General features: G+C 55.5%; 1 protein-coding gene across 1 annotated transcript in view; it reads left to right on the top strand.

Annotated features, from left to right (window-relative positions):
* The first annotated feature begins 3861 nt into the window (after positions 1–3861).
* The window catches only part of LOC103350987 (uncharacterized), a 61006-nt gene continuing 38486 nt past the window's right edge, over positions 3862–26381 (top strand). Inside the window, exons 1-2 of the mRNA XM_089311422.1 lie at positions 3862–4260; positions 25757–25899. Coding sequence (XP_089167548.1) covers positions 3891–4260; positions 25757–25899 — 513 coding nt within the window. The 5' untranslated portion in view covers positions 3862–3890. The remainder of the gene's footprint in view (positions 4261–25756; positions 25900–26381) is intronic.

Genomic DNA, 26381 nt, shown 5'->3' with positions numbered 1-26381 from the left:
TTCCTACTTTGCAAACAAGGAGACGGAGGCATGGCACAATCAAGAGACTCACTCAGATCACGTGGTTAGCCAGCCAGAGCGCCAAGGGTTGAACCAGGCAGTGAGGTCAGGTAGGATCCACGCTGTCCTGCCTTGAAACGCAACTGCCCAGCATGTACAGCAGAGAGGGGAGGGAGGGAGAGGGCAGGGCCATGGGGAGGAAATTCTAGAATGGGTAAGGCTTTCTTGCACACCCCGTCACCTCCCATTCCTAGCTCTGAGCTCACAGGATGAGATGGTATCCGGGTTCCAAAACTTCCATCTGATTGGAACAGCTTATCAGATGCCTTGACTTCTCCCACCCTGCGCATGCCCACCGTTAGCAGGAGACCAGACCCGAAGGCAGAGGCCTGGTTGAACCAGCCAATAGGCAATTAGAAGCTGACTATTTTCTATCATGCAGCACAAGAGCAATAAATAAATCAATCACTTGGGGGTGGGCAATGACTTTCCCATAATCAGCTATTAAAGGCTTGTATCACTAATTAGTCTATTAATTAGAGGAGTTTTCTTCCTTCCACATGTTATCAGCCTGCCAAGGCAGAGAAAACCCAGCCCTGGGGGGCAGGAGATAAGAGAAATAAAGACAGACCCAAGTAGTAGATTCAAACAGCTAGGCTTGTGTGTTTTAAAAGCACAGATCTTAGTGCCCGGGGCAAATCCACCTGCTAGTAGGAAACCAACGTTTATCAAAAACCAAAGGGCTGTTGTCTTTGTTGAACAGAAAGGGGGAAAAAAGATTTAATCTTTAAAGAGGAAAAGCAGCATTCCCACACAGGGGGGTCTGTGAAGGGCAGTTCCACTGGGTGTTCCCTGGGGCACTGGACAGAGTGAGAACCAAACATTCTCAGTGCGCAGGCAGCACTCCGGCAGGCAGCCGAGGGACTCCACCCATGCCGGAGGCTCAGCTGTGTGGTCCGAGGGAACTAACCCCCACGGAGCCCCAGCTGCGCGCCTGGCACCATCTCCAGGCTCCCAGTTTGCACAGTCTTGTCCTGTGATCTCAGGGGCGTTGACAGTTACTCCTGGGAATTCCCCCAAGGGAGCGTCAGAAAGGACCCCTCTGTGCCCGGCCTTGTCTTACAAAGCCAGGGGGCTCTGCCTGTGCCCAGAAACTGGCAAGTCAACCCTGAGCCGCTCCAATAGGCTCCAGCCCCAACGCTGTCTCTGTGTCTCTGGGAGGAGCCCAGTGCGAGGACTGGAGACGTCATCCTCCTCCGCTCCCTTTGCAGCTCCTCCATCTGCCTGCCTCTCTCCCTAGTCATTAAACAGACACCCCAGGGGCTCAAAGGAAAAACCGCAGACAGAGGGGCAGGGGTGGGGTTATCCCGTTTTATCTGGGATACAGCCACGTGACAGGCTATTTGCAATCCCCTTTTTGCAGAATGGGAGAGCTGCAGAGAGGTTGATATGGCTGGGCTTCCTCAAGCCGTGACAAAGCACTCAGTGAGTGCTTAGTGAATCTTTGCTGATAAGCAGGTTTGGACCTCAGGAGGAAACAGGAGCTCTCTGGCTTCTGGGAGCCTCAGAGCACCCAGGGGTCCAGCTACAGGGTGAAAAGGGGTGGTCAATTGAGGTGACGCAGTAGAATGTGAGGAGGAGCAGAGCTGGGGGATGGGAAGGTCAGCTCCAAGGTTACCTGCCCCCTTCCCCATTCCCTCCTGTGTTCCTACTGTTGCTACATGGTCCACTTTCCACCAGGAGCCCATGCCCCACAAAAACCCTTAAGAAGGGTGGGTGGTGGGATGGCACTGTGATGCAGTGGCTGAAGCTGCCACTTGGGACACCTGCATCCCCTACCTGAGCACCGGTTCAAGTCCCTGCACTTGGCTTTGAATCCAGCTCTCTGCTAATGCTCCTGGGAAAGCAGTGGAGAGTGGCCCCAGTGCTTGGGCTGCTGCCACCCGTGTGGGAGATGGGGAGGGAGTTCTGAGCTCCTGGCTTCAGCCTGGCCCAGCCCCAACTGATGAGGGCATTTGGGGAGTGAACCAGTAGATGGAAAAATCTATCTATCTATCTATCTATCTATCTATCTATCTATCATCTATCTATCTCCCCCACACACAACCCTTCAATTAAATAATTTTTTTAAAAAAGAGAAGGGGTAAGTGGTGACACCTGGAGGTAGCAGGACCCTTGGGGTGTCAGCACGGGTGTGTCCCAACAATGCTCCCTACATTGGGGAAGGACGGGAGCAGCAGTGCTGTGTTCCTAGAAACAGGCTAGGTGCCCTTTGGCAAATGGCTTTGCATTGCTCACCTTCTGTTTCCTCATATGCAAAATGGACATTGTCAGCTGCTACTTCAAATGCTATTGGGAAGTTCAAAGGAGGTAATCCAACCCTGCCACTCACGTACAGGGACTGGGAACTATAACATCGCAAAGTGCTGCCAGAGGTCCCTCTGGCCACCTGCACAGCCCCTCTAAGCATCATTGAAGACTCAGCAAGACTGAAGTTCACCTGAAGAATAGTGGTAGTGAATAGTGCTGTCATCAAAGAATAGGTTTGGAGCACAGTGGGTTAAACCACCACCTACCACACAGGCATCCCATAGGGGTGTTGGTTTAAGTCCTGGCTGCTCCACTTCCCATCCAGCTCCCTGCAAATGCACCTGAGAAGATAACAGGAGATGGCTCAGGGAATGGGAGGGGAGAGGAGGAGATGGGAGGGAGGAAAGGAGAGATCCGGCTTCATGACCCAATTAGCTCCCAAAGCCAGGCCAGTTTCTAACACCATCTCATCAGGAGTTAGGATCTCAACGTATGAATTTTAGAAGGGCACAATAATTTTTTCCGTAGCAGATATGGAGACTGACTGGGAGTCTGGTGAAGTTCAAGGCTACCTGCTAATGAGGATAAAGACAAATGCAGAAATCCAGGCAAGGAGCAATGGAATTTAAGGCTGGAATGCAGAGAAGAGCCATCTTTGAGATCCAGGGAGGGTTCAGGAAGTAGAATTAGGATGTGGCGACTGGGCTCTGTGCAAGGAGAGAGAGAAGGGAGACGGATGAGTGAAGCGAGGCACCCAGGGTGCTTCTGCTGTGTGTGACTGGGGGGTGGGAGTGCCCCTTGGTGGATCGGGGCCCTCTGGAGGTGGTGGACCTGGTGCTAGCAGGTGCACCAATAGGAATCTGTATGCCAACTTTATCCTCCCCACCCAGGACTCCTAAATTACAAGACTGCCTTGCCCAGAAGAAGAAGGAGAGAGGAGATCTTGCCAGCCTGAGGATCCTGTTTTCTGGGATGCTAGTGTGTGCTCGGTGGAACGCCTTGCCAGGTGGAGGCGCATCAGGAAGGAGAGGTAGGGATTCCTTCGGAGCCTGGTGTTCATGCCCCTGGGCCTACTCAGGCCTCCTGTTCCCTGGGGCCAACTTCTCTCCGATTACTGAGGCTGCTCCTGGAGGAGGGAACACTGCTGGGTCGTCTCCAACTAGGGGACCCGCTGACAGGGTACTCAAGTTGGGGCCGCGCAGCTTGGAGGAGTGGCAGGGCGCCCCGAAACACCGTGCAACTGTGGTTCTGTGTGCACGTGCATTTTTCTGGACAGAGGGTCCACAGGCCTCCTCCAGGGCTCAAAAGGGTCTATATCTGAGAAAAGGTTTTAAAAAACCCAAAAATCAGCACTCCAGGTCTCCCGAAGGAGAACTCAGGCTGGGGCGTCTCTGTGTGTTTGTTCTCCTTTGCACACAGGTTCGGGAAGTGATCAGGCACAGTCCACAGATCTCCCTCGGGGCGGGCCCAGGGAGGCCCTGCAGCTCCAGCCTACAGAGCGCCCTGCCGCTGCCCACCCCAAGCTCCCAACGCACTCAGGAGAAGGCAGAGAGGCCAGCATCTCACGCACGCACTCCATAATGTCCTCCACAGAGAAGGTGGGTGGCCGCCGCGCGGCCCCATGGCTGCGGGGAGTCATACCGCCTGTTCCCCGCTCCGCCGCAAACCTACAGTCAAATTCTGGGAATTTCCGACCCAGGCGGGCGGCGGGGCTGCGGCAGAATTTTCCCGGACGCGAGCGTGCGCTGCGCGACGCGGCCGCTGGGTGGCGCCGCGCGGGGCGCAGAGCGTGGGAAGCGCGGGCGCGCGGGCGGGCTGAGCTCACACGCCCGGGAAGCGGCCGCGGAGCCGGCGTCCGCAGCGGCTGCGCATCGCGCGCCCGCCCTGGGGCTCCGGGGGACCGGCGAGCCCGGCTGCGCAGCCCCCCGGGGCAGGGAGGTGGCTGGCGAGGTGAGAGTGGGGCCTTGGTCGGATGGGAGTGGGTGCTGCGGGGCCGGGCCTGCAGGACGGTCCCCGAGCGTCCCGCGGAGGGTGGGCTTCCCGGGGGACGCTGCCCGGGACCCTGGCCGCGCCCCGCCGCTGCTGCTGCGGCGCGGCCTCCGCGCGCAGTGCCCTCGCCGTGGGTCTGGGGCCGGCTCGCGGCCTGGAGCAGCCCCGGGCGGGGCCCAGCGGGCCCAGGGGGAGTCTCGGACGAGCAGCCCCCCGGCCCCGCGTGGGAGCCGCTGACCGCTGCCCGCCCGGGCTGTGCGCGCGGCGCAGTGGGCGTGGTGCGCCTTTGCTGCAGAGGGGGCGCGCGGAGTGGCGGGCGGCCGTGGGGGCGGGAGCGCGGAGACAGGTGGTTGCGGGGGCGAGGGCTGGCGCGCCGCGACTCGCGACGTCAACGCGCGTGGCTCCCTCGCCCCCTTCTTTAGGGGGCGCCGCGGCGCGCGTGGGGGCGGCAGCGGGAGGCCCGAAGGGCAGGTGCTGCGTGACGAGACGCTCCTGGGGCCTCCGCCTGTGGTCGGTGTCTCCTCTTCCCCCCTCCCCCGGCAAAATGAGGAAAGTGGGAAAGTGGTTGTGGTGACGCAGGTGGGGGACTTTGGTGGGGACCTGGCCCCAGACCGCCCCGAGCCGCCCCAGGCCGGCCGCCCAGCTCCCGCGGCGGGGGAGGGGTGCGCGCCGTGCCTGGGGGAAGCGCCGGCCACTGAGGCAGCCGCGGGGCCCGGGGGGACTGTGGACTTGCGGTTCCCCGGAGGGTGTGGTGGGACGGCGGGGGGTCTCCCTTGAGAGCCCACCTGCGAGCCCTGTTTGCGGCGCTTGAGCAAAATTTGGGATTTGGCGTTTGCCAAATGTGCTCAATTTTAATTTTTCTTTCCCTTTCGGTTTGTTTTGCTTCTTAGAGGAACAGCAAATGACAGAGCAGAGGAACGGCTGGCCCAGCCAATCCTGGAGCTGCTGCAGCCCTGGTTCCCCAAACCAGCAGTCTCGCTGGTGGGAGGCTGGAGGAGGGGGCTGCTGGCCCACACCCCTGCCCGCCAGGACCCCTGGCTGCCCCACTGCAGCCGGGCCGCTGGGCTGCCACAGCCCAATGGATGAGGGCTGCCCTGGGCCCTGGTGACCACGGTGCCCCCTCCCTGCTGCCCAGCGTGGGAAGAATGCAGGGCCAGGCAGGCCTCGCGGAGCCCTCTGGGGTGGAGGGAGCAGGTATGGACAGGGCTGGGGCAGCCGGGGCCTGGCGTTGCTTTGGCATGGGTGACGGGAGGGCTGTGCCTCCGGCCCTTGGGTTTGGTTCCACCCCTGGCCTGGCCCTGGCTCTCGACAACTGCGTCTGTGTGCTTATTGGTGCCACCATGTTATATAACGCTTATATAATCCCCCCGGGGCGAGTGCCGTGTCTCTGCTGTCAGGTCACGCCAACACCGTGTCCACGTGGGAGTCGGGGATCTGTGGAGGTTGTGCGTGGCACTGGCCGCCCCCCACCCCGCAACACAGCCTGCTGCCCTCTCCTGTTCTAGGTGTGGGCAGGGGGCTGGGAGAACGGGAGCCACAAGGCACTGGCTCTGAGAGGTGGCTGGGTGGGCTTTCTCCCCTTCGTGCCCCTGGGTCCCTCCTGCCCACTGGACTCTGGGAGAAGAGATGCCGGCCCTGGGTTTTGCTCTTGGTTCTTGGGGCTCCCTGGCGTGGCAGGTGGGTACGGTGGGATGACCCCCAGAATGCCGCTGTGTAGGAACGCACGGTCCTTGAGGTTGGCTGAAGAGAGGGGGAAGTTGGATCTGCCTTTAAGATATGGAGCAGTGGTGACTAGGAGGATGGTGGTGGCACTGTGGGGAATTTGGACTGGGGCTTGGGCCCAGGGGTGGTCAGGGAAGGGTGTACAGGGAAGTGGATCAGACAGCAAAGATAAACATGGTGTTCTTTTACTGTACTCTCCACTGGGCTGTCCCTGGTTACCAGGGCAACAGAAGCAGTGATGAAAATCATGCCTTTCGTTCAGTGGAAAAATCTGGCTCCTCCTCCCGCCTCTTCCTTCTCTAATCGCCGCGGCCCATTGGGAAGATGATGCCACCAGGGATCAGAGACCCCTCTGTGCCTCCATCGTGCCCCATTGCCGCTTGCATTTTATCATCTGCCCGCTTCCTGATTCTCCTGCCCCCCCACTCCCGCCCCCTGGGCTCCTAGCAGTTCGCAGTTGCGTAGGAGTTGGAGTAGAGGGAGGGGGAAGGGCATGGACGTCATCGCAGGGTAGGGTGAGCAGCGCGTGGGCAGGGACGTGGATGCAGAGGAGGCTGGCGTTGGATGAGGGTCAGACATTGGTCAGCTGGATGGAGCTTGTTTCCGGGATGGTGGGAGCCGGGGTGGGCAGGGTGAGGATGATGGAGGGCCTGCAGGGGATGCCCACCTGGCTTCGGGGTGGTGGGGAGCAGGGAGGCCCTGACATTTCTTGAGCAGTCATGTCTCATGATGCAAGCTAGGATCCACGCATTCTGCATTTATTGCGTGTCCCCTCATTAGGCAAGGTTCTGGGGGCTGGGAAGCCAGGGGTCACTAGCCGTGGGCCTTGACCTTGAAGAGCTGTGGTGCCTGGAAGATGAGTATATGGGGAAAGGTCTGGCAGTGTTAGAAGCCTGGATTTGGGCTCTCAGGCAGGAGATGGGCAGCATATACCACGCGGCAAGTGGTGGGTTAGTGAGCAGCCCGTGGGAGTGGAGAGGAGGCGGTGGTGTGGCGACAGGGCATGGGAAAGAGAAGGTGCTGACATTTTAAGCCTGAGTGATTGATGGAAGTAGAAAGATTAGGGTTCAGACGTCTTTGGGAGGTCACGTTGGATTTGCTGGCAGACATGTTGCCGTCAAGATGGTGACGGCATCTGGGTGGAAACGTTGGCGGGCAGGCCCGGGAGCTTGCTGTGGAGGTCAGTTCTGGAGAGACGTGGGGGCACTGGGTTAGGAGGCTGGTCTTGCTGAGAAGGTGTGTAGGGATCCATTTTGGAGCCTGGAGCGCTGACCTGGAATTAGGAGAGGCTTTGTGCCTAGTGCTTGCTTCTTATCCCAGGGCCTGTGCACACTCCTGGACCAGTTTCTGCCATAACTACCCACATCTTCCGCACGAATGCACAGCCCTCTTGGAGGTCTTTTCCGTTCTTTCTTCTCCCTGGTAATTATGTCCAGGAACAGCTGGGGGCAGGGCAGGGGGGTGGTACACAGCACACACGTATATGAGGAGATGTCAGAAAGTTTGTGGAAAAATGGAGTTGAATTTAAATGTAGAAGCAGGTGTTTAGGTAGTGATTAAGACACTGCTTGAGACGTCTGCATCCCATTTTGGCCGCGTGCCTGGTTTGGGTCCTGGCTGTCCTCCTGACTCCCGTGTCCTGCTGATGCTGCACACCTTAGGAGGCAGCAGGTCGTGGCTCATGTAGTTGGTTCCCTACTTCCCTCGTGGGAGGCCTGCGTTGGGTTCCTGCCTCCCAGTTGCAGCCTGGCCCAGCTTAGCTATAGGGCAGGCGTTTGGGGCAGTGAACCAGCAGGTGGGAGCTCTTTCTGTCTGCCTGCCTGCCTTTCTACCTCTCAAATAAAGTATGTAAATAAAAATTTTACAAAACCTTATTTTAATGCAAAAAATCCTTGAAACCCACAGTTTTTTTTCATAATACGCATTTTAACGAGCATTTTAAAGATCCTTGATAGGCATAGATATCAAAAATTTTTGTACCACAATCAACTTGTCTTTTAATTACATTTTCCCCAAGCTTTGTGGGTTCTCCTCATCCAGCCACTGCCTTGGCCTTGGCTGTGATGTAGGAGCTGCCACATGTCCTTGACCCCTCTTTGTATACTTCCTGTCCCTCTTCACCCTGGAGAAGTAAGAGCGGCAGACAGAATCCGGCGACCGTGAATGTGTCACTTCCTTTTCCAGACCTTCGTGTCCAGACAAAGAGATCTGTTTTCCTCTAGCCCTGAAGACCTTGGACTTGCCATCTGTAGCTTTTTCCAGCTTTGCCCAGGCTTCTAAGGCAGGCTAGCTTTTTTTTTTTTTTTTTTGAATAAGCAACCGAGATTTCTTAAATGCCTTGTGGTAGGTGGTAGCAGGGGTGGAGGCCTGGTCCCCACAGTTGGCCTCTGTCTTCAGAGCGGCTGGGAGCCCCCAAGGTGCATGCTGCCCACTGTCCCATTTTGGAGCACAGAATGGAAGAACGCCTTTTCCCAGTGGTGAGGGCTTGGCAAACTATGGCCCGTGAGCTGGATGCCTTTTCAAAAATGTGTATGCTTTTTATTTGAGAGAGTGAGCAGGATGGGGGTTGAGGGGGAGAGAGAGCACTCCCCCACGCCCACTGGTTCACTCCTTAAATGCCTACACAGCTGGGACTGGGCCAGGCTGACACTGGGAACTCAGTCCAGTTTCCGGGTGGGAACCTGCTGCCTCCCAGGGTCTGCACTAGCAGGAAGCTGGAGTGAAGAGCCCAAGTGCATGTTTTTGTAAATAAAGTTTTATTGGGACAAAGACGATCCCATTGTTAATGTATTGTCTGTGGCTGATTTCACGCTGCAGTGGGCTGGGTGAGCAGTTGCAGCAGAGGCCCTGTGACAGGCAAGTGGAGGTATTTACTGTCTCGCTCTTCAAGGTGTAAGTTGGCCAGTCTCTGCGCAGACTGCAGAAGTGCTTGCTCTCTGCTGGGGCTGCATCTGCAGCTGCGTCAGGTTTTCTGGGGTTCTTGAAGGTGCTGGTCTCAGCCTGCCCTGTGATCCCAAGAGACGGCGCTCTGGGAGCTGAGGCAGCCAATCAGTAGAGTCAGCACAGAAATGTTAGTTATGTGTCCGGGAAACCCTTTTCATTTTTAGGCCTTTCCTTGGAGCCCTGGGGCGGGGGCGGGGGGCACCCTGTCTCGGAGCCGGGAGGCTGGGTCGTGGCCTTGCTTTGACACACTGCCTGCCCTCCCTCTCGCGCTGATTTCCCACGCCTGGGCGGGGAGTGGGCTGACTCAAACACAGTCTGGTACAGGGAACAGGAAACTTCATTGGTTGTCCCCAGTGTGCGGCGTAGCTCCCCGGACAGCCCTGCTTTGGGCCTTCTCCCTTCACTGCCCCTTTTCGTGCCCTGCACCTGCGGGTCAGCCAGGTGGGTCTGCCTGCGGGAGTGGGGCTCTGGGTGCGGAGCCTGTGGCCCGTGTGTCTGCTCCGGCCTGGGCCTGGAATCAGCATTTAGTATTTGCACAGCCAGCCTATGCGGAGTCCTCACGAGTCCCCATTTGCAGCTTTTGCCCCGGTCTTCACGGTGGACTCCTGATTGGGAGCAGGGCTGAGGGGGAGTGCTCGCTGCTGGGGGACAGCAGCTACACAGCAGCGGGCCAGCTCTGCTCGGTGCTGAGATAGGAAGTGAGACTTGTTGTTGTGGCAAAGGGGAACTGGGTGCTCGGAGCGCAGGGTGGGGGTGGGGTGGGGGTGACTGAGGTTTGTTCCCACTGCAGCTGGAAGAGAGGAGGCTGGCCGTGGGAGGGGGGAGCAGACCCTCCAGAAGAGAAAGCCAGCAGCTGAGCACACCCAGAGCTGCTTCTGGCTGGCAGCAGTAAGCCCGCCTCTGGGAGCCTTGCTTCCTACTGGGCCCCCCACCCCCAATTCCCCCATAAGCTGGGGAAGCTGACTCTTCTCATCTAAAAAAAAAGGCCTTATCAAAAATGCTTTGAAAATCTTCTCTTTGGTGGAGTTCGAGGTGATCCCATACTACCTGGGCTGGGACAAGTGCACCAACTCAGAGAACCTTCGTTCCCTCACCAGACACTTCCTGCGTCAGGCTCTGAGGATTCAGTGGTCACTAACAGATGCCTGATCAGGTCTGGATGGTTCCTGGACGGCAGGGCCAGTTTTAATTCCATCTGCACGGATCGCGATGTGTGTCTCATGGTTGTTCACCCCACTGCTGGGTACGGCCCTTGGCACACAGTGGGTGAGCAGGTGTTTCAGTGGCTGCCCTGTCCTTGTGTGTGCTGCAAATGTGCAGGGAGGAGGTACATGAGGGGAGAAGCGCTCACAGCAGGAGTGCGACACGTTTAGGGACGATGAACAAACCTGGAGACATCAGTAACGGGACTGCCTTCCAGGAACTGCGGGTGGAGACGGGTTAAAGCTGAGGGCAGGAGGGGACCGGGTGGCTATAGGAGCACGAGCAAGGGGAGCCTGACCTGAATGAGGTGGAGGCGGTCAGGGAGTGTGAGAGGGGACGTGGAGAGAAGGCAGAGTGGAAGCAGGCCGCCCTCGTGAACGGAGGGCAAGGCGGGACTCCCAGCTGGCTCCTGCCGGTCTCAGCCACGAGTGCTCGTGTGGTAGAGACGCTCCCAGCGTTCTTCCTGTGGCTGGGCAAGCACAGGCAGATTGACCGTGGTCTGACGTTGGGGTTCCTGCCACCGGCACACGGATTTCCAACCTGGCTTCAGCACGGGGCCCCTCCCGTTTGTTCCCCGGCCTACCTTTCCCCGAGCCGCCACTTTCCCAGACGTCATGTCACTCCGTCCCTAAGTGCTGCGTTAGGTATCTCTCAAAGGTAACATCTCTGAACGCTGTAGCCCAGTGGCATCACCCCACCTTGAAGAAGTGTCCTCATTCCTGTCCGTCTGTCTTGCAGTCAGCACTTGGATTTCCCTGTCTCAGTGTTGTTTTAAACAGTTGGTTTGAATCTACCTCCAAACTTGAGACTGAATCTCACAGTCTGTTAATAAAAATCTCAGGTCATTCATGCAGGAATTGGCGTGTTGCAGTTCCGCCTTTGAGGTGGATGTAGCTGCCCGTCTCTGCACATGTGGCTGCTCCCAGCAGCTTTCCTGACTTCTTATTTATTTGAAAGAGTTACAGAGAGGGGCAGAGAGAGAGGGAGAGAGAAAGAGCGAGCTCTTCCATTCACTGGCTTACTCCCCAGATGGCCACAACGGCCGGGGCTGGGCCAGACTGAAGCCAGGAGCCAGGAGCTTCCTCTTGTCTCCCATGTGGGTAGCAGGAGCCCAGGCATTTGGGCCATCTTGTGCTGTTTTTTTCCAGGCCATTAGCAGGGAGCTGGATTGGAAGTGAAACAGCCAAGACAAAACCAGCACCATAAGGGATGCTGGCATTGCAGGTGGAGGCTTTACCCATTACCCTACAATGCTGGCCCCGACTTTCCTGACTTTTGTTGAACCATTTGTGTGACTTTGAGCAGCCTTTGGGTTCTGTGGTCATTTTTCTTTCCTGCAGTTACATGAGAGCATGCTCTGTGCCAGCACTGTGCTGGCCCTGGAATGCACACCCATGAAGGGACAGAGGGACGGGCAGGGCTCGCCTTTTGTGGAGCGTATGTCTGAGAGCACTTGTCAGTTGTCCCATGTTCATTGTGTGACCATAATCATCACTTTATTTGCCAGAGAGAGAGCGAGTGAGCGAGTGAGCAAGTGAGAGTGAGGGCACTCCCATCCACTGGTTTACTCCCCAGATGCCTGCCACAGCCAGCACTGGTCCAGCCGAAACTGGGAGCTGGGAGCCCAGTTCAGGTTTCCACAAGGGTGGCAGGTCCACAGTTAATTGAGCTACCACTGCTGCCTCCCAGGGTCTGCATTAAGCAGGAAAGCTGGAATCGGGCGCTAAAGCCAGGCAGTAAACCCAGGCACTTGTCGTACCAGCATGTTAGCTGCTGTGCCGAATGCCTGCTCCCATAGCCATTGGTTCTGTGCTGACGGATGTGCCACGTGGGAGGGCTTGGTGTCCTGGTTCTCCGGCTGTCATCTCGGGAGGCTGACAAGAGGTGCCCCAGAACTGTTCAGGCATGCGGCAGCCGTGGCCGGTGTGTTCGGTACCCGTGCGACCTGCACCCTGGCAGAGGTGCTGCTTTGACTCTTCAGCTGGGAGACTTGAGTGTGCGTGGCTCTCCTGGTGAAATGCAGCTTGCTGAACTGAAGGATTGCAGATCGGCAATGGAAACGTTGAAGAGGGGCTAGAATTGGCAAAGGCTTTTGCAAACTCAGACAGGTACTGGCAGGTTTGAGCAAGCTGGAGGTTTCTGTGACCCCGTGGGCTTCAGGTGGGCTTGGGGCTTTTGAGTATTCTACTGGGGTTACCTGCCAGCCTCCCATGACAGGCCCATTGTCTCGATTAGCTGTTCTTTGCTGAGCAGTGGAGTATGGAGTGGCCATGTTGCCTCAGTAGCAGAACCTGACGGTGCCATTCAGGCCTGTCTTGCTGATACAACTTCTTTTTCAAATTTATTTCGATGTTTTCATTCATCTGAAAGGCGAGGTGGGTGGGAGGAGGGGAGTAAGAGAAAGAGATCTTGCATCTACTGGTTCACTCCCCACATGGCTGCAACAGCTGGGCCTGGGCCAAACTGAAGCCAGGAGCCCAGACTCAGTGCAGGTCTCCCACGTGAGTGGCAGGGACTCAAGCAGTTGGGCCACCCCGGTGCCCCTAGCTTACGCATCAGCGGGAAGCTGGACCAGAAGCAGAATTGCCAGGAGTCAGGCTTGGGCTCCCTGGTAGGGGAGGGTGGTGACTTGACTGCGTGCTGAATGCCTGTCCTTAAGGCTTGTCACTGATTCACATTGCTCTGGGTAAATAAATAACCCAATCCCCACCCCCACCATGCTTTTGTGGTCCTTGCGATGCTCTCATTTTGAGATGGGCCATGTTTAGTGTAATTTTTTCATGTTCTGTTCAAATGCAGCTGCCTCAAAGTTCCTGGATTACAGCATGTGAGCCTTTGTGAAAACTCTGAGTTAATAGAAGGATGTTCCCAGGCACGAAGGCTAGCATTCTTTCACATTTCCTAAATCTCATAGATATGAGGAGTCTTTAAAAATGCATGGGAAAAGTGTTAAGAAAAAATGCATATATTTCAAAAATATGTGGACCAAAATAAATCTTTTTTAAAGATTATTTATTTATTTGAGAGGTAGTTACAGACAGTGAGAGGGAGAGAGAGAGAGATCTTCCTTCCGTTGGTTCACTCCCCAGATGGCCACAACGGCTGGAGCTCCACCGATCCAAAGCCAGGAGCCAGGAGCTTCTTTTTGGTCTCCCACGCAGGTGCAGGGGCCCAAGCACTTGGGCTATCTTCTACTGCTTTCCGAGGTCATAGCACAGAGCTGGATGGGAAGAGGGGCTGCTGGGACTTGAACCGGCACCCCTATGGGATGCTGGTGCTGCAGGCGGAGGATTAACCTACTATGCCACAGCGCTGGCCCCAGTGTATCTTTTAGTTCTACTTTTCCACAAACCTTTGGAAGTATCCTTGAGTCATAAATGGACTGTGGGGTTCACCTCCTGCCACGAAAGGTCTCGTGATGTGGAGCTCAATGATACTTTATTTTCTCCCAGTTAAATGGCCTTTAATTATGTTGATCTGTGCCGGCACCAGAGCTTTTGAGCAGCTCCCTGTGTGTGTGTATGTGTGCGCGCGCACCTGTGTGTGTGTGTGTGTGTGCAGTGTTGCTGTACCAATAAGACATTATATGCAAATAGCTAGTGCTAAGTACTTTCTGCCTCCTCCCTGCGAAAGCCCTTCGTGGTCCTGTCTGAGGGAGCCCCTGTTCCCTGCTAAGGCTCATTCCCTCTCACGTTCCCAGGATGTCGTCCCGGCCTTTGCCGTTCCTTCTCGCAGGGTCAGTATTTCTCTCTCCTGCGTGGTGGCCGTGGCACTGCTTCCCTCACCTGGAACAGCCTTCTTTGGTCCCACCTCTCCCAGCTGCTGCCCCGTTTCTCAAGACTCCCAGTCCTCGCTCTTCTTGCGTCCTCCTGTGAATTGGGCCGCTCGTGGGGTGCGCCTGTGACGAGGTCCGTGGTGGCGTCCCAGTGGCCACGTGCAGCGTTCGACACAGGTGCCCGAGCCCTTTTCCCGGAAGCTGGCTCTGAGTGCCTTGTGCACCTCCCTCTGTGGCTGTTGCTTCTCAGTGTCCCAGCTCCCTGGCTGACAGACTTTCGAGAGGGCCCTGGGGTCCCTCCTCTCCATCTTCTCTCATTCTCTCTCAGATCTCTCCTGTCTTGGAGCTTTAAACGCCGTCCCCATGAGTGATGTCAGGAATTAATTCGAAGTAACCCTGAGGAGGAAGATTGACCCTCGGTTGGTCCGTTGAAGCCGACTGACAGGTGCCTGCTCGTTTTATTACGCTGTTCTCACTGGCTTGGCCTGTGTTTGAAGTGTGCCAGAAGGAAGTAACTTACAAACATCTGTGTGCTGAAGATGCCCTGTTGTTTGCAGCCCAGGCACTGTCCTGCGCGGTGGACGTGTGTATCCGTCCGCCCCCTGAACGTTTCAGCAATGGTGTTAGTAGCTGTTCTGCACTGAACATGTCCCAAATGCAACAGTGCACTTTCCAAGGCAAAAATGTTCTTCCTTCAGGCTCTGCATCCCGGCTGTGGAATGCTGTCTTTTCAGCTGCTCATCCGAAACACCTGTGGTCGTGCTTGACTCTCTCTCCTCGCTCGCTCTCTTTCCTCTGTCTCTCTCTCTCTTTCTCCCTCTCATATGTTCTTTGTCTAATCTGTGAGCAAGTCTTGAGGATGCTACCTGCAAATATATCCAGAATCTGACCTATCAGAGCTACTTCTTCCCGTCCAAGCCATCCTCCGCCGTTGTCTGCTTCTCTCTTGCCCCTTACGGGCCGTCAGCCCCATAGCAGCCGGAGCAGTCCCATGAAACCAAAGTCCTGGCATGCCCTGCTGTGCTCAGAACCCTGCAGCATCTTCTCTTCTCCCTCGGGGAGAGCCGTGGTCCTCAGTGTGGCCCCTGAGGCCTTGACGCTTACGTCAGCACCGTCCAGTAGAAATACAGGGTGAGCAGCACCCATGTCATCTAAATTATTCCGGTAAAGGAAAAGGAAGCAGTTGAAATTAATTTTAATAATGTATTTTATTTAACGCACTATATAAAATATTTTTCTTCTGAGATAGTTACATTGTTTTTATTATTATTTGCACTGAGTCACTCTTAGGACTGTCCACGTTCCGTGTGCTCCGTGGCCTCACGTGGCTAACGGCGGCCATAGTGGACAGCGGAGGTCTCTACGGCCTGCTCCTGCTACGTGTCCTTGCCTCCTGCTCTTCCCTTCTTGCTCTTGGGTCCAGCGTCTCTGGCCTCCTTGTGTTCCTTAGATTACTCAGCATTTCTGGTCCCCTGCATTGGAATGCTTTTGCCCACCTGCCCATGGGATGTCCCTTCATTCTTCCCTTGTGTCTTAGCTCAGCTGCCTCAGTGGGGCACCCCGATTCCCTAGCGTTGGTCGAATCCTTCCCCTGCAATGTCTTCTCTCCTAAGCACCATCACAGTTAACATAGTACAGGTTGAGTTTTCCTTATCCAGAGTGCTTGGGAACAGAAGTTTTGGATTTTGGACTTTTTCAGATTTGGGGATATGAGGGGACCCAAGTCTAAACAGAAAATTCATTTCTGTTTCATGTATACTTTATATGAGGGTATTTCAGAAAGTTATTGGAAAGTGTGTGTTATGAAAAAGGAATTCATTTTGATTTTTTGTACCAAGATAAACAGCTTTTAAATTCCGTGTTTCCATGCGCATTTGGAAGTGCTCCCCCATACCTGAAGGAAATGTGCGTGTGTCCAGTGTGCCTGTGTTTTGACTGTGGCTGCCACAGAAGGTCAGCAGTGGAATTTTCCACTTGTGACGTGGTCATGTTGGTGCACTAGAAGTTTCAGAGCTTGGAATCTTTCCGATTTGGGATTTTCACATTAGGGATGTTCAGCCTGTATGTCTTTCTGTTCACCTGTCTTCCACCCCTGCCCCCCAGTATGAGCTACAGCTTGAGAGCAAGGAATTTTGCTGGTTTTGTTGCTTGCTATTTTGTGGAGCCTGCAATGGTGCCTGGCACATATGACATGGATAGATATGTGTTAAAGAGTTAAATGGCATGGATGATGAAGAATGACTATTTTTAGATAGGAGTAAAGCAGTTGGGTCTATTTTATTGTTTCAGAATATCTTAGTGTCATACAACAATTAGAGGCTCTGGTTCAAATCCAGATACTTTAAAAGAAACCCCACAAAGATGTATAGCCACACGTGGTAGAAATGCATTCTGGATCATACTTAATAAACCTTAATACTTGATTTTTATTCAGATCTACCAATTTGTGAAAGATTTTTGTTGAAATGTAGCTAAGACGTTTTGGTCTTTCCTGATACAAGTCTGTTGTTCTGAAAATGTTTGTATTTTTATGTTTTATTTCATCCATGGGTTCAAGAATTCTGAAATACTTCATTTGGGGAGATTTTAAAAGACATTTGGGTATTCTGAGTGTAAGCAGAGATAAGATAATGTTAATGATGATTTTTAAGGGATTTATTTGAAAGGCAGAATGACAGAGAAGAGACAGATCCTCTGTCCACTGGTTCACCCCCCAAATGGCTGCAACAGTTGGGACTGGGCCAGGGTGAAACTAGGATCCTGGAACTCCCTCTGGGTCCCCACATGCGTGACAGGGGCCCAAGCACTCCACTGCCCTCCCAGGCACAGGAGCAGGAAGCGGAATCAGAAGCCGAGCAGCTGGGACTCCAGCCAGCTGTCCGCTGTGGGATGCTGGTGCTGTGGCTTAACCTGCTGTGCCACAGTGCTGGCCCCGTGACGACATCCTTAACGTTGACATGGGCAGCATCACACATGCTGGTGGAAGTGATTCCTAAGTGCCCAGCCTTGAAACGCTCTTGCAGACAGCAGTGTCTTGCTTATGCATTGAAAAAATTCCATCTTCGCCTTAAAGGAACAAATTAAATATGTAATTGCTTAAAAAAATTCATTAAGTAGCTTTCTACTGACAGGAAAAGTCAGTAAGTTTTTAGAACCCTTGTTTTCTGCTTTTTAAAAAAAGTATAATTCCTCTTTAAATTGGGCAGCCCCCTTGAGACGCTCAATGGCAGTGTGGTCATTTCCAGGGCTCACCCTCGAGTGGGAAGGGAGTGTCATATTCTTGAAGATGGTTATCTTTAAATTTGCCTAAATTTAAATTTACTTAATAGGCATGTATCAATTATACTTGGTCCCTTAGACCATTGGGGCTGTCACTTGTCACTGTCCATCTTTTTTTTTTTTTTTTTTTTTTTAAGATTTATTACTTATTTGAGAAACTGTTACAGACAGAGAGAGGGAGAAAGAGAATGGTCTTCCATCTGCTGGTTCACTCCCTAAATGACCACAATGGCCAGAGCTGCGCCAATCCAAAGCCAGGAGCCAGGAGCTTCTTTCAGGGCTCCCACGTGGGTGCAGGAGCCCAAGCACTTGGGCCATCTTCCACTGCTTTCCAAGGTCATAGCAGAGAGCTGGACTGGAAGAGGAGCAGCGGGGACTAGAACAGAAGCCTTTATGGGATGCCAGTGCTGCAGGCGGAAGCTTCGCCAACTGCGCCACAGTGCTGGCCCCACAGCCCATCCTTCCGCACTTGGACCTCAGACAGGAAGATGCAAAGTAGGTGACAGGAACCCCGAGCCCAGACTGCAGGAGTGCATCGGGGTCAGCTCGCCTGCTAAGTATTGGTGAGGTTTAATTCTTTGGTTTTCATTAAAAATAGATACAGACTGGTGAATTCTTTCTTTTTCATTCTTGTGGGTACATCCATGCTCATCAGAGGTGATTGATCTGATTGTTTTCCCTTGTTACCCTCGCCTCCCTAACCCACCTCTAACCTGAGTGAGGTTGCTGCTGCCCACTGGGTTTCACCCGTGTTTATTGACTGGATCGTGCTGGTGAATGGACCCATTCTTTCCCTCCGGGATTGCGAGGTTCTGTTTCTTGGACGTCACTGAACTCCAGTTGTCGGGTTGCTTTAGTGGCTGCTGGGGTCACTCCTTAGGGTCTTGGAGGCTTTTGTGGCGTTAGGGAGAATAGTGCTTGGTCTTGATGCTGTCGGCTGCGCATCCTTTGGGTAGTGAAGACAGTGGCAGGTCCAAGCGGTGGTCCTGTGATGCAGGACGTGGACGGCTGGGCTTGGACGCTCCCCTGGAAGTGGGCTGGCAGATGCTGCCGGAGTGGAGGGCCACGGTCGCTGGGATGGCCAGCTCTCTTCTCAGAGGGAGGGGGGTTGGGTCTTTGACGTGTGGTCTGTGAATTCTGTCAGTTTGCTGGACACTGAAAATATTTGTGCAGCCATGCAAGAAGCGTGCTCTGCTGGCACCTTGATAACCCGAGAGACAGAGCCCTGGACACGCGCATCCGAGTTCTGCGGGTTGCTGTGGCCAGTAGTGCCATTTTAAGGACGAGCAGCAGCAATGACGATGTAGGCTGTGGCCAGGAACAGACGCCTGTGTGCTTCCTGTGTTCCCCCGCGTGGCCGGGTACCAAGGCGTGCCCCGTCTGCTGTTCTGTGCTGCTCAGAGCACCGGTGGCCCCGCAGCCTCTGCTCATTGGTGCGTTTTGGTATAGGACGTCCTGGGTGACAGATTCAGGTCCTTTTTTGGGGGATGGAGAGGAGTGATGATGGGAGAGGGAGGAACAAGTGAGGGAGACAGGACCTCCTGACCTAAAACAGAAGACAAAGAATAAAAGGACACAAGTGATGCATGAGACAGCGTACGTGAGCTGGCAGGTGGGGGGAGGGGCGGGAGCTGGGGTCATCTCTTGGGACACAGGGCAGATCCTTGTGTCTGGTCCATGGCTGTACCCTCAGAGCCTGGCATGGTGCTCGTGAATGTGTCTGGGACAGAGCGAGGCGTTGACGGTGGGGGGACTTCACCTGAGAGCACAGGGCTGGTGCTTGCAGGTGCAGGTGGAGGAGGGCGTGGCTTGCTGGCAGACGGTGGTTCATGTGCTAGGAAAAGAGGGTGTGCGTGTGGCAGACAGGAGCTGTGCACTGGGAAGCCAGACACAGTCCCAGGAGCGTCTTGATTGGCTTTCTGAGCATTTGGGGCTGGTGGCTTTTAGCCTCTTGTGCCCCTTCTCATTCTGAGACACCATCCCGAGGAATAAAGCCGAGCTGTAGGCCCCGTGAGCCGTCTGATGTTCAGTGAGCTCCCAAGATGGGGATGAGATGCTTTTTTTGCTCCCTCTCCAGTATCTTTGCGACTTGTGCAGTTGTCCCACTTAGGAACTCTGGCTTTGGCGGGGTGGGGGAGGGGGAGGGTTGATGGGTGGCAGGCACCCCAGTGCTCCAGTGAATCTGCAGAAACCATGGAGGAGGAGGAGTCTGGCATAGATGAAGTGAACCAGTATTTGCAGCTCTTAGCATTGCACACAAGAAAAATTTACCTGGGGAAAAATAGAAAAGAAATCAACCTTTGAAACTTACTAATTATGATGTTTTTCTGTGTCATGGTTTCCAACTCAGATACCCAGCCAGGCAGTAATTACAGATATAAAGAGGCAGTGTGTTGCATTTCTGGGAACAGTGAGTATGGAAGGGAGTCATTAGGGTTTCATATTACCCTAGGTTAGGATTTGGAGAATTCCTTAGATGTTCTGATCCATCAGGGAGGGCTGTCTGGAGGCGGCAGCGCAATTTTGTAGGCCTCTTGGGAAAGTAGAAAGACTGGCTGACCATGGCTTGAAATTGCATTATCTTTTTCCTGTTGTCCAGAAACCTCCTGTGAAAAATATCCCTGGACGAGCCGTTAAAAACAAGCAACTTCCTGTCCTGTAGGGCTTTACAGTGTATCTGATGTGCAGATAGGCTGATGGGAGGGGAATAAAGAAGCCCACGCTGCCAGCCTGGGTTTGGCATCTCTGCCTGTGTGTGTCACAGGTGAGTTCCTGCGGTGAGAGGCGGGGCTTGTGCTTGTGCTTAGAGCCTGGGCAGCCCTGGAGGGCGCCCTTTGGAGTGGCCTGGGGGAGGTGCTCCTGAGGCTTGCGCTGGACACAGACCTGGGGGTTCTGGGGGGCACTTGTTGCTTGAGAAAGGACTGAGCCACCGGGGTTCAGGCGGTTCCTGGCCCCTGCCAGAGGTCTCACCCATGTGCTTGGTGGTCTTCTGCTTTGTGGGGAGGTTCTGCTGGGGTCACAGTTCTCTCCAGAAGAGCCTCTTTCATTTCCCCAGAGTGATGTTCAGACTGTGAGTCCAGACGCCTTCATGGCTAGAGTCCAGCATTAAGAAAAAGGACTAGAATAGAAACTGCTGGATTGCATAGTGTGTGGTAAAGATGAGTGGTCTGAAACCTGAAGTCTCACGCACACGCACACACACGCACGTGTCCGTTTGGGCTGGATCACCAAGTACAGTTTCTCTGTACTGTGGACCAGGGTCCTGAGAGTTTGAGATACACTGTCCTGGAAGGATTTCTTTGCTCTCAGCCTGGCCAGTGGGTTCCAGCCGCTGCCCGGGAGCCCATGTCGATGGAGACACATGTGGCAAGAAGGCTTTTTTTCCCTCCTTTTTAAAAAAGATTTATTTGAAAGGCAGAGTTAAAGAGAGGGAGGGAGAGACAGAGATCTTCCATCTGCTGGTTTACTTCCCAAATGGCTGCAGTGGCTGAAGCTGGGCCCATCTGAGGCCAGGAGCCAGAAGCTTTCTCCGGGTCTCACATGTGGGTGCAGCGGACCAAGCACTTGGGCCATCTCCACTGCTTTCCCAGGCGCATTAGCAGGGAGCTGGATAGGAAGAGGAGCACCCAGGACTTGAACTGGTGTGCATATTGGATGCCGGCACTGCAGGTGGCAGCTTTACTGCTGCACCACAAAGCTGGCCTGAGAGGGTTTTTTTTTTTTTTTTTTTTTTTTTTTTTTTTTTTTTTTTTTTAAGAGCAGCTGGAGTCAGGCCCTGACGGCGTGACCCTGGGCTTGCCTGTGACTGTGCACCCTGCCCGCTGCTTCCTGCTGCAGAGGAGCTGGGGAGAAAGGCCAGGAAAACTTCAACCAGGGGGTGAGGAGCACAGGTTGCCCTCCTCTCCCTGGTCACCAGGCTGTGAGTCCTAGAATGCAGGTGACCAGCCCCTTCCCCCTTCTCTTGGGTCTCACCTTTGTTAACTATTCCCTCCCTCTTTTGAAATTTTCTATTTTAGCAACAAATCTCCTTGTATCCTGCCTACTGGGGCCAGGGCAGGGAGTGGAAGGCCAGTCCCTGTCGTCCAGTTTCTCAGGCTCATTGGATGGGAGGTTAGAGGTCAGATCGCCGTGGGGGCACTCTGGATGCGTGGCATGGGCACCCCCGTGCCACAGTGGTTCTACTCCATCCGTGATTCTCCGGCCATGTCTTCCCCCAAAGGAGAGGAGCCTTCCCTGGCTCTCAGTCCTTCCTCCTTCCTCGGGCGGCACCATCCGGCCTGCCGAGTGCTGACCCACTTGTCCTCCCTCAAATAGAGGCTTAAATTAGGACCTTTAATCTGTAAGAGGCTTACGGACTGTTGGGTGGCCAGCTGCTCTGGGCTCCCGTGTGGGCAGGGTAGGGCTCTGCCTGGCTGTTGTTGGGTTTTAGGGAGACTGGGGGTTGCTGGTTTCGTGGCAGGAGCCACGGATCCTAGGAGCAGGTGGGCAGGGTCTCCCAGGATGGGATGAGGTGATGGTGCATCCTTGTCATGATGGAGGCCGTGGGCCTTGGGGGCTGGGCCTGGGGTGTGGAGCCTTTGTCCTAGCTGCTGTGTCACCAGCTCTGCTGGCTCCGTGTGTGCCTTCAGTCCATCAGTGATTGTCCATCCAGTGTTGTGTGCCCAGTGCAGTGTGGTGCTGGCTGCCCGTAGCAGTCCTTTCTCTGTGGCTACAGCAAAATGCCCGAGTCTGCGCCATGTCCTGAGCCATCAGATCTGGAGGTTCAAGGGCAGTGTACTCTTGGGTTGGCCTCCAGGGAGGCCCTCCTTGGCTGGGTCACCCGTGGTGGATGACATCCTGGTGGGAGGGTGAGGAGGCTGCAGGCCAGAGAGAGAACACAGAGGACCAGGCATGCTCTCTCTCAGCACCGTTCCTGGAGGAGTAGCCAGGAGCCCATGAGAGCTACGTCAGTTCCTTCTGGGGCAGCTCTGCAGGGACCTAACCATCTCCCACTGGGCCCCGCCTCTCCGAGGCCCCCCAGCCTATTCACCTCGCCACACAGGGGACCAGACTTCCAACCCCGGAGTCTTCGGCAGCCGTGGCACATCCGGGGCCCCAGACCTCCCAGACGGTGCTAAGTGACTTCTGAGGCAGCGGGGCCAGGACGTAGCAGCGTGTTCACTCATCCGACTTGGCAGTGGCTGCTCAGAGAGGCAGGCATCGTGGGGACGCGGTGCAGGGCACCTGAGGAGGGCAGCCCTGGGGAGGTCGGAGCTGGACCCTCAGTGGTGGGATGTGGAGAGGAGCACGTGACGTGGAAGGTAGGAGGCACAGCCCGACAGGGCGGGCGCCCACCCGAGTGCAGATGCCGGGGCCGCCTCTGGCGCCCGCCTGCTTCCCAGGTCAGCCCTGGAGACTCGCTCCGGGGACAGCGCGGACCCAGCTCCTGGTTCCCGCTCTCCTCCTCCTCTCTACGACAGTGGAGAGTCCTGGCTTTCATTGAGCCCTTACTACATGCGCGTCTTCCACGCCCACCTGGACGGTCTCATGACGCCTGCACAGCAGCCCTCTGGGATGGGTGTTCCGTCTTGCTGCATGCGCTTTGTAGTTGGTGAAACAAGGCACCGAAAGGCCATGGTGACACACGGTGACAGAGCAAGGAAGTGATCTGGTTAGGAGTTGGCCCCAGGGCGGCTGAAGACAGAGCTCTATGAAAGCAGAGGCCCACGCGCCCCGCTCGCCGCCTGCTAAACCTGTCTGAACATCAGAAGCACTTGGGGAGCTTTGAAAGTTCCCGGAGCCCGGGACAGCGGCGGGGAGGCCTTGGGGAGGGACGCGGGCTTTAGGAGTGTTTGATGCTTTCCAGGTGACTCCAGCGGGTGGCCAGGCTTAGCTGGAACCACTCTCTTAACCTGTTTTTGAGCCGCTTTCACCTCCAGGGTTGCCCAGAGTGCTGTGGGGAAGCCGCCCTCTGGTCCTCTCCCGGAGGTGTCTCCGTCCACTCGCCACACGTGTGGGGCCCCTCACCCCGCAGCATCGCGACTCCCAGACAGTGAAACCTTGGGAGCACGGGTGGGCAGCGGGAGGGTTGTTCTTCCGGGATCGGTGGCCCATTTTCACCCCGAGGGCCGCCTGGAGTGCAGAGCCTGTGTCCAGTGCTTGGAGACAGCCAGCGCCCAGAGACCTCCAACTGTGGTTTCTCACGTCTCTGCTCCCCCGGGGCCCCTGACTTCAGCAGGGAAAGGAAGGGGTCACGCGAGGGCAGATCTCTTCTCGACAAGTCCTGTTCCTCTCTGTCTGTCCCCGGCTGAACCTGAAATGGACACGAAGAGCAGAGTCGTTTGGGTGGCTGGGAACAGCACTAAATTTAGCAAAACTGTAGCTCGCGGGGGGCCGGCCCGGACTGAGCCAGATCTGGCCCGAGTGGGCCAGATTTATAGTCAGCAACGCGGTCAGCGTCGGCTCTGCCCGGGCGAGGCTGTGGCCTGGAAGACCCTCAGCCTGTCCTGCTGACCTCCCTGGCCCCGCCCTCCCAAGGCCTGGCTCCGCCCCAGTGCCCAGGCTGCTCCTCTGGGTGAATCCTGCCACCCTCAGCCTGTCCCTCTCTCACGTGTGCGGTTCTCATTCTGGTACCTTCCCTGGGCCCTGGCTGCCGACCTCAACTGCTCCCGGGGCCCTCGTGGGCCAGACCTGAGCTTCCCTTGCTGAGAGCCCTCTGGTCCGGGAGGATGAGCTGAGCACAGGAAGGGGCGGGGCTGAGCCGGGCCTGCCCTCCTCTCAGGATGAGGTGGGCAGGTGGTGTGTGCACACCCAGCTCCTGAAGCGAATGACCATGTAGGTGGACGGCACCTCTTGGACAGCTGGGCATTTCTCTCTGGTCTGCCCTGATGTGGGCTGGGCATCTGGGAGTGGACAGTGGGGACTTCAGGGGACCCCCTCTTCCTGCTCCTCGGATCTGGCGGTCGCTTCCCTGCGAGAGCTCTGTTTCCTGATGCCCTTTGATCATGACCAGCTAAATCTTGCAGACTCTTCCCAAAATGGATGATTGTACCGTGAAGCCGGGGCTGGGATGGCGTCCGTGTGACGTGACTTGTCATGTGAGGCAGCGCCTCTCAACCAGAGGCAGCTTCGTGTCCCCTGCCTCCTGTCCCTGGCTCCCAGGCGGTCTTTGGTAATACCGGGAGACCTTTTTGGTCACACCTGAGAGGTAGAAAGGGTGTTACAGGGCTGGCGCCGTGGCTCAATAGGCTAATCCTCCACCTGCGGCGCCGGTACATCGGGTTCTAGTCCTGGTTGGGGCGCCGGATTCTGTCCCGGTTGCCCCTCTTCCAGTCCAGCTCTCTGCTGTGGCCAGGGAGTGCAGTGGAAGATGGCCCAAGTCCTTGGGCCCTGCACCCCATGGGAGACCAGGAGAAGCACCTGGCTCCTGGCTTCGGATCAGCGCAATGCGCCAGCCGCGGCGGCCATTGGAGGGTGAACCAACGGCAAAAGGAAGATCTTTCTCTCTCTCTCTCTCTCACTGTCCACTCTGCCTGTCAAAAAAAAAAAAAAAAGGGGGTGTTACAGGTGTCCAGTGGGTAAAGACCACGTGGTACTGAATGACCCCCAGTGCACAGGGCGGCCCTCCCTGTAGCTGTCAGTTGTGCAGAGGGTGAGTGGCTGTGGTACAAGGAGGCGGTTTTGTAAGTGACCCCGAGAGGTCGTCGTCATCAGCTCCCTGCTTCTCTTGGAAACGACCGGAAACCAGAAGCTGTCTAGCCATTGCCTCCCCGTGCCCACCCTTGGCATCTACGGGGAACCTTGGCGGTGAAGTCCTTCGGTGTCTTGTCCCTAAGGCACCCACAGTGTCCTGTAGGAGCCACAGGTGTGTTTGAGGTCAGGCACAGGGCTGCCTTTGTGCAGCCACATCACTGGTGCACCCGATAAGCCTAGGAAATTGGTTCATTTGGGCACTGATACCTTCAAGGGCACCAGGGAAGCCTTTCTAAGCATGCTTCTTGTAGAAATGATCGCAGTCTAGCCTGGAGCTGTTTTGCTTCTCCCTCTCTCTCTCCCTCTGTCTCTCTCCCTCTCTCTCCCTCCCTCTCTCTCCCTCCTCCTCTCTCTCTCTGCCTCTGTCTCTCTCCCTCTCTCTCCCTCCCTCTCTCTCCCTCCTCCTCTCTCTCTCTGCCTCTGTCTCTTTCTCTCTCTCTCTCTCTCTCTCTCCCTGTGTGTGTGTGTGTGTGTGTGTGTGTAGTGACTTGATTTGTAGAGCATGATGTGTTTGCTTTGCCTTGCAGAACTGAATTCTGCCTGCTAGTTTTCTTAAATGCGGGAAGCATGTACTCCTCGCCCCGGAGGACATGGTGTGTCTCCCCAGTGAGAAAGATCCTACCTGTCGACAGATAGCTCCGCGTCCCAGCATCTTGCCGGCACTGCAGCTGGCAAGGCTGCTTGACAGAGGCCAGGACAGGGGCAGAGGTCTCCCCAAATGCAGCAGACTGTTGCTTGCTGTGGAAGGAGGAGGGAGGGTAGCTGTGTATGGATCCTAGAATGTGCTGACTCTTTAAATTGCAGGACACATTCAAGGTTCTGTGCACGTGACCTCACTACCTGGAGTCTTTGTGACATCAGCAGTGGCACACCATGCCTCGGGGGGAAGACGGCGTGATGGCATGATGGGAGTGGTGCAGGAGGAGACTGGCAGAGCAGAAGACCTGGTAAGACCAAGCAACCTTGTTTCTCCTTGGCTCCAGTTTGCTTCTCATTATTGTTCTCGGGAGTCTGATGTCCTCCCTCAGTTTCTCCATGGCTGAGGGAGGCGGATATGTTTTTGGATTGAACCCAAACCAAACAGGTAATTCTAGAGCGGATGACGTTTGGCACGTGACATTGGGGTTGGCTGTTTTTGTTGAATTTTTCTTTTCTATTTCTCCCGTCGTTAATGGGTTCCGCGGAAGATCCCTTTGATGTTCCTGGCGTTTCTCCACTCCCCTCCTCAGGCAAGGGGCTGAGATGCTGCTTGGGGCTCAGGACCCAGATTCTAGTTCCTGCTCTCTCAGCCGACGAGTGTAAGGCAGTGGAAGCTGGAAGCCTCAGGAGCCCCGTCCGCGGTGGTAAATATTTGAGTGGATCGAGTAGGTGAGGGCGTGTGTGCTTAGAAACTCATGCCCATGCGTGAAAGAAGCTGCGCTGGGCCCGG

This window comes from Oryctolagus cuniculus, chromosome 13 (genome assembly GCF_051225735.1).
Source record: "Oryctolagus cuniculus isolate XC-2025 breed Fujian yellow rabbit chromosome 13, ASM5122573v1, whole genome shotgun sequence".
Classification (NCBI taxonomy): Eukaryota; Metazoa; Chordata; class Mammalia; order Lagomorpha; family Leporidae; genus Oryctolagus; species Oryctolagus cuniculus.
Note: the sequence above shows the minus strand (reverse complement) of the source record. Positions and strands in the feature narration are given on the sequence as shown.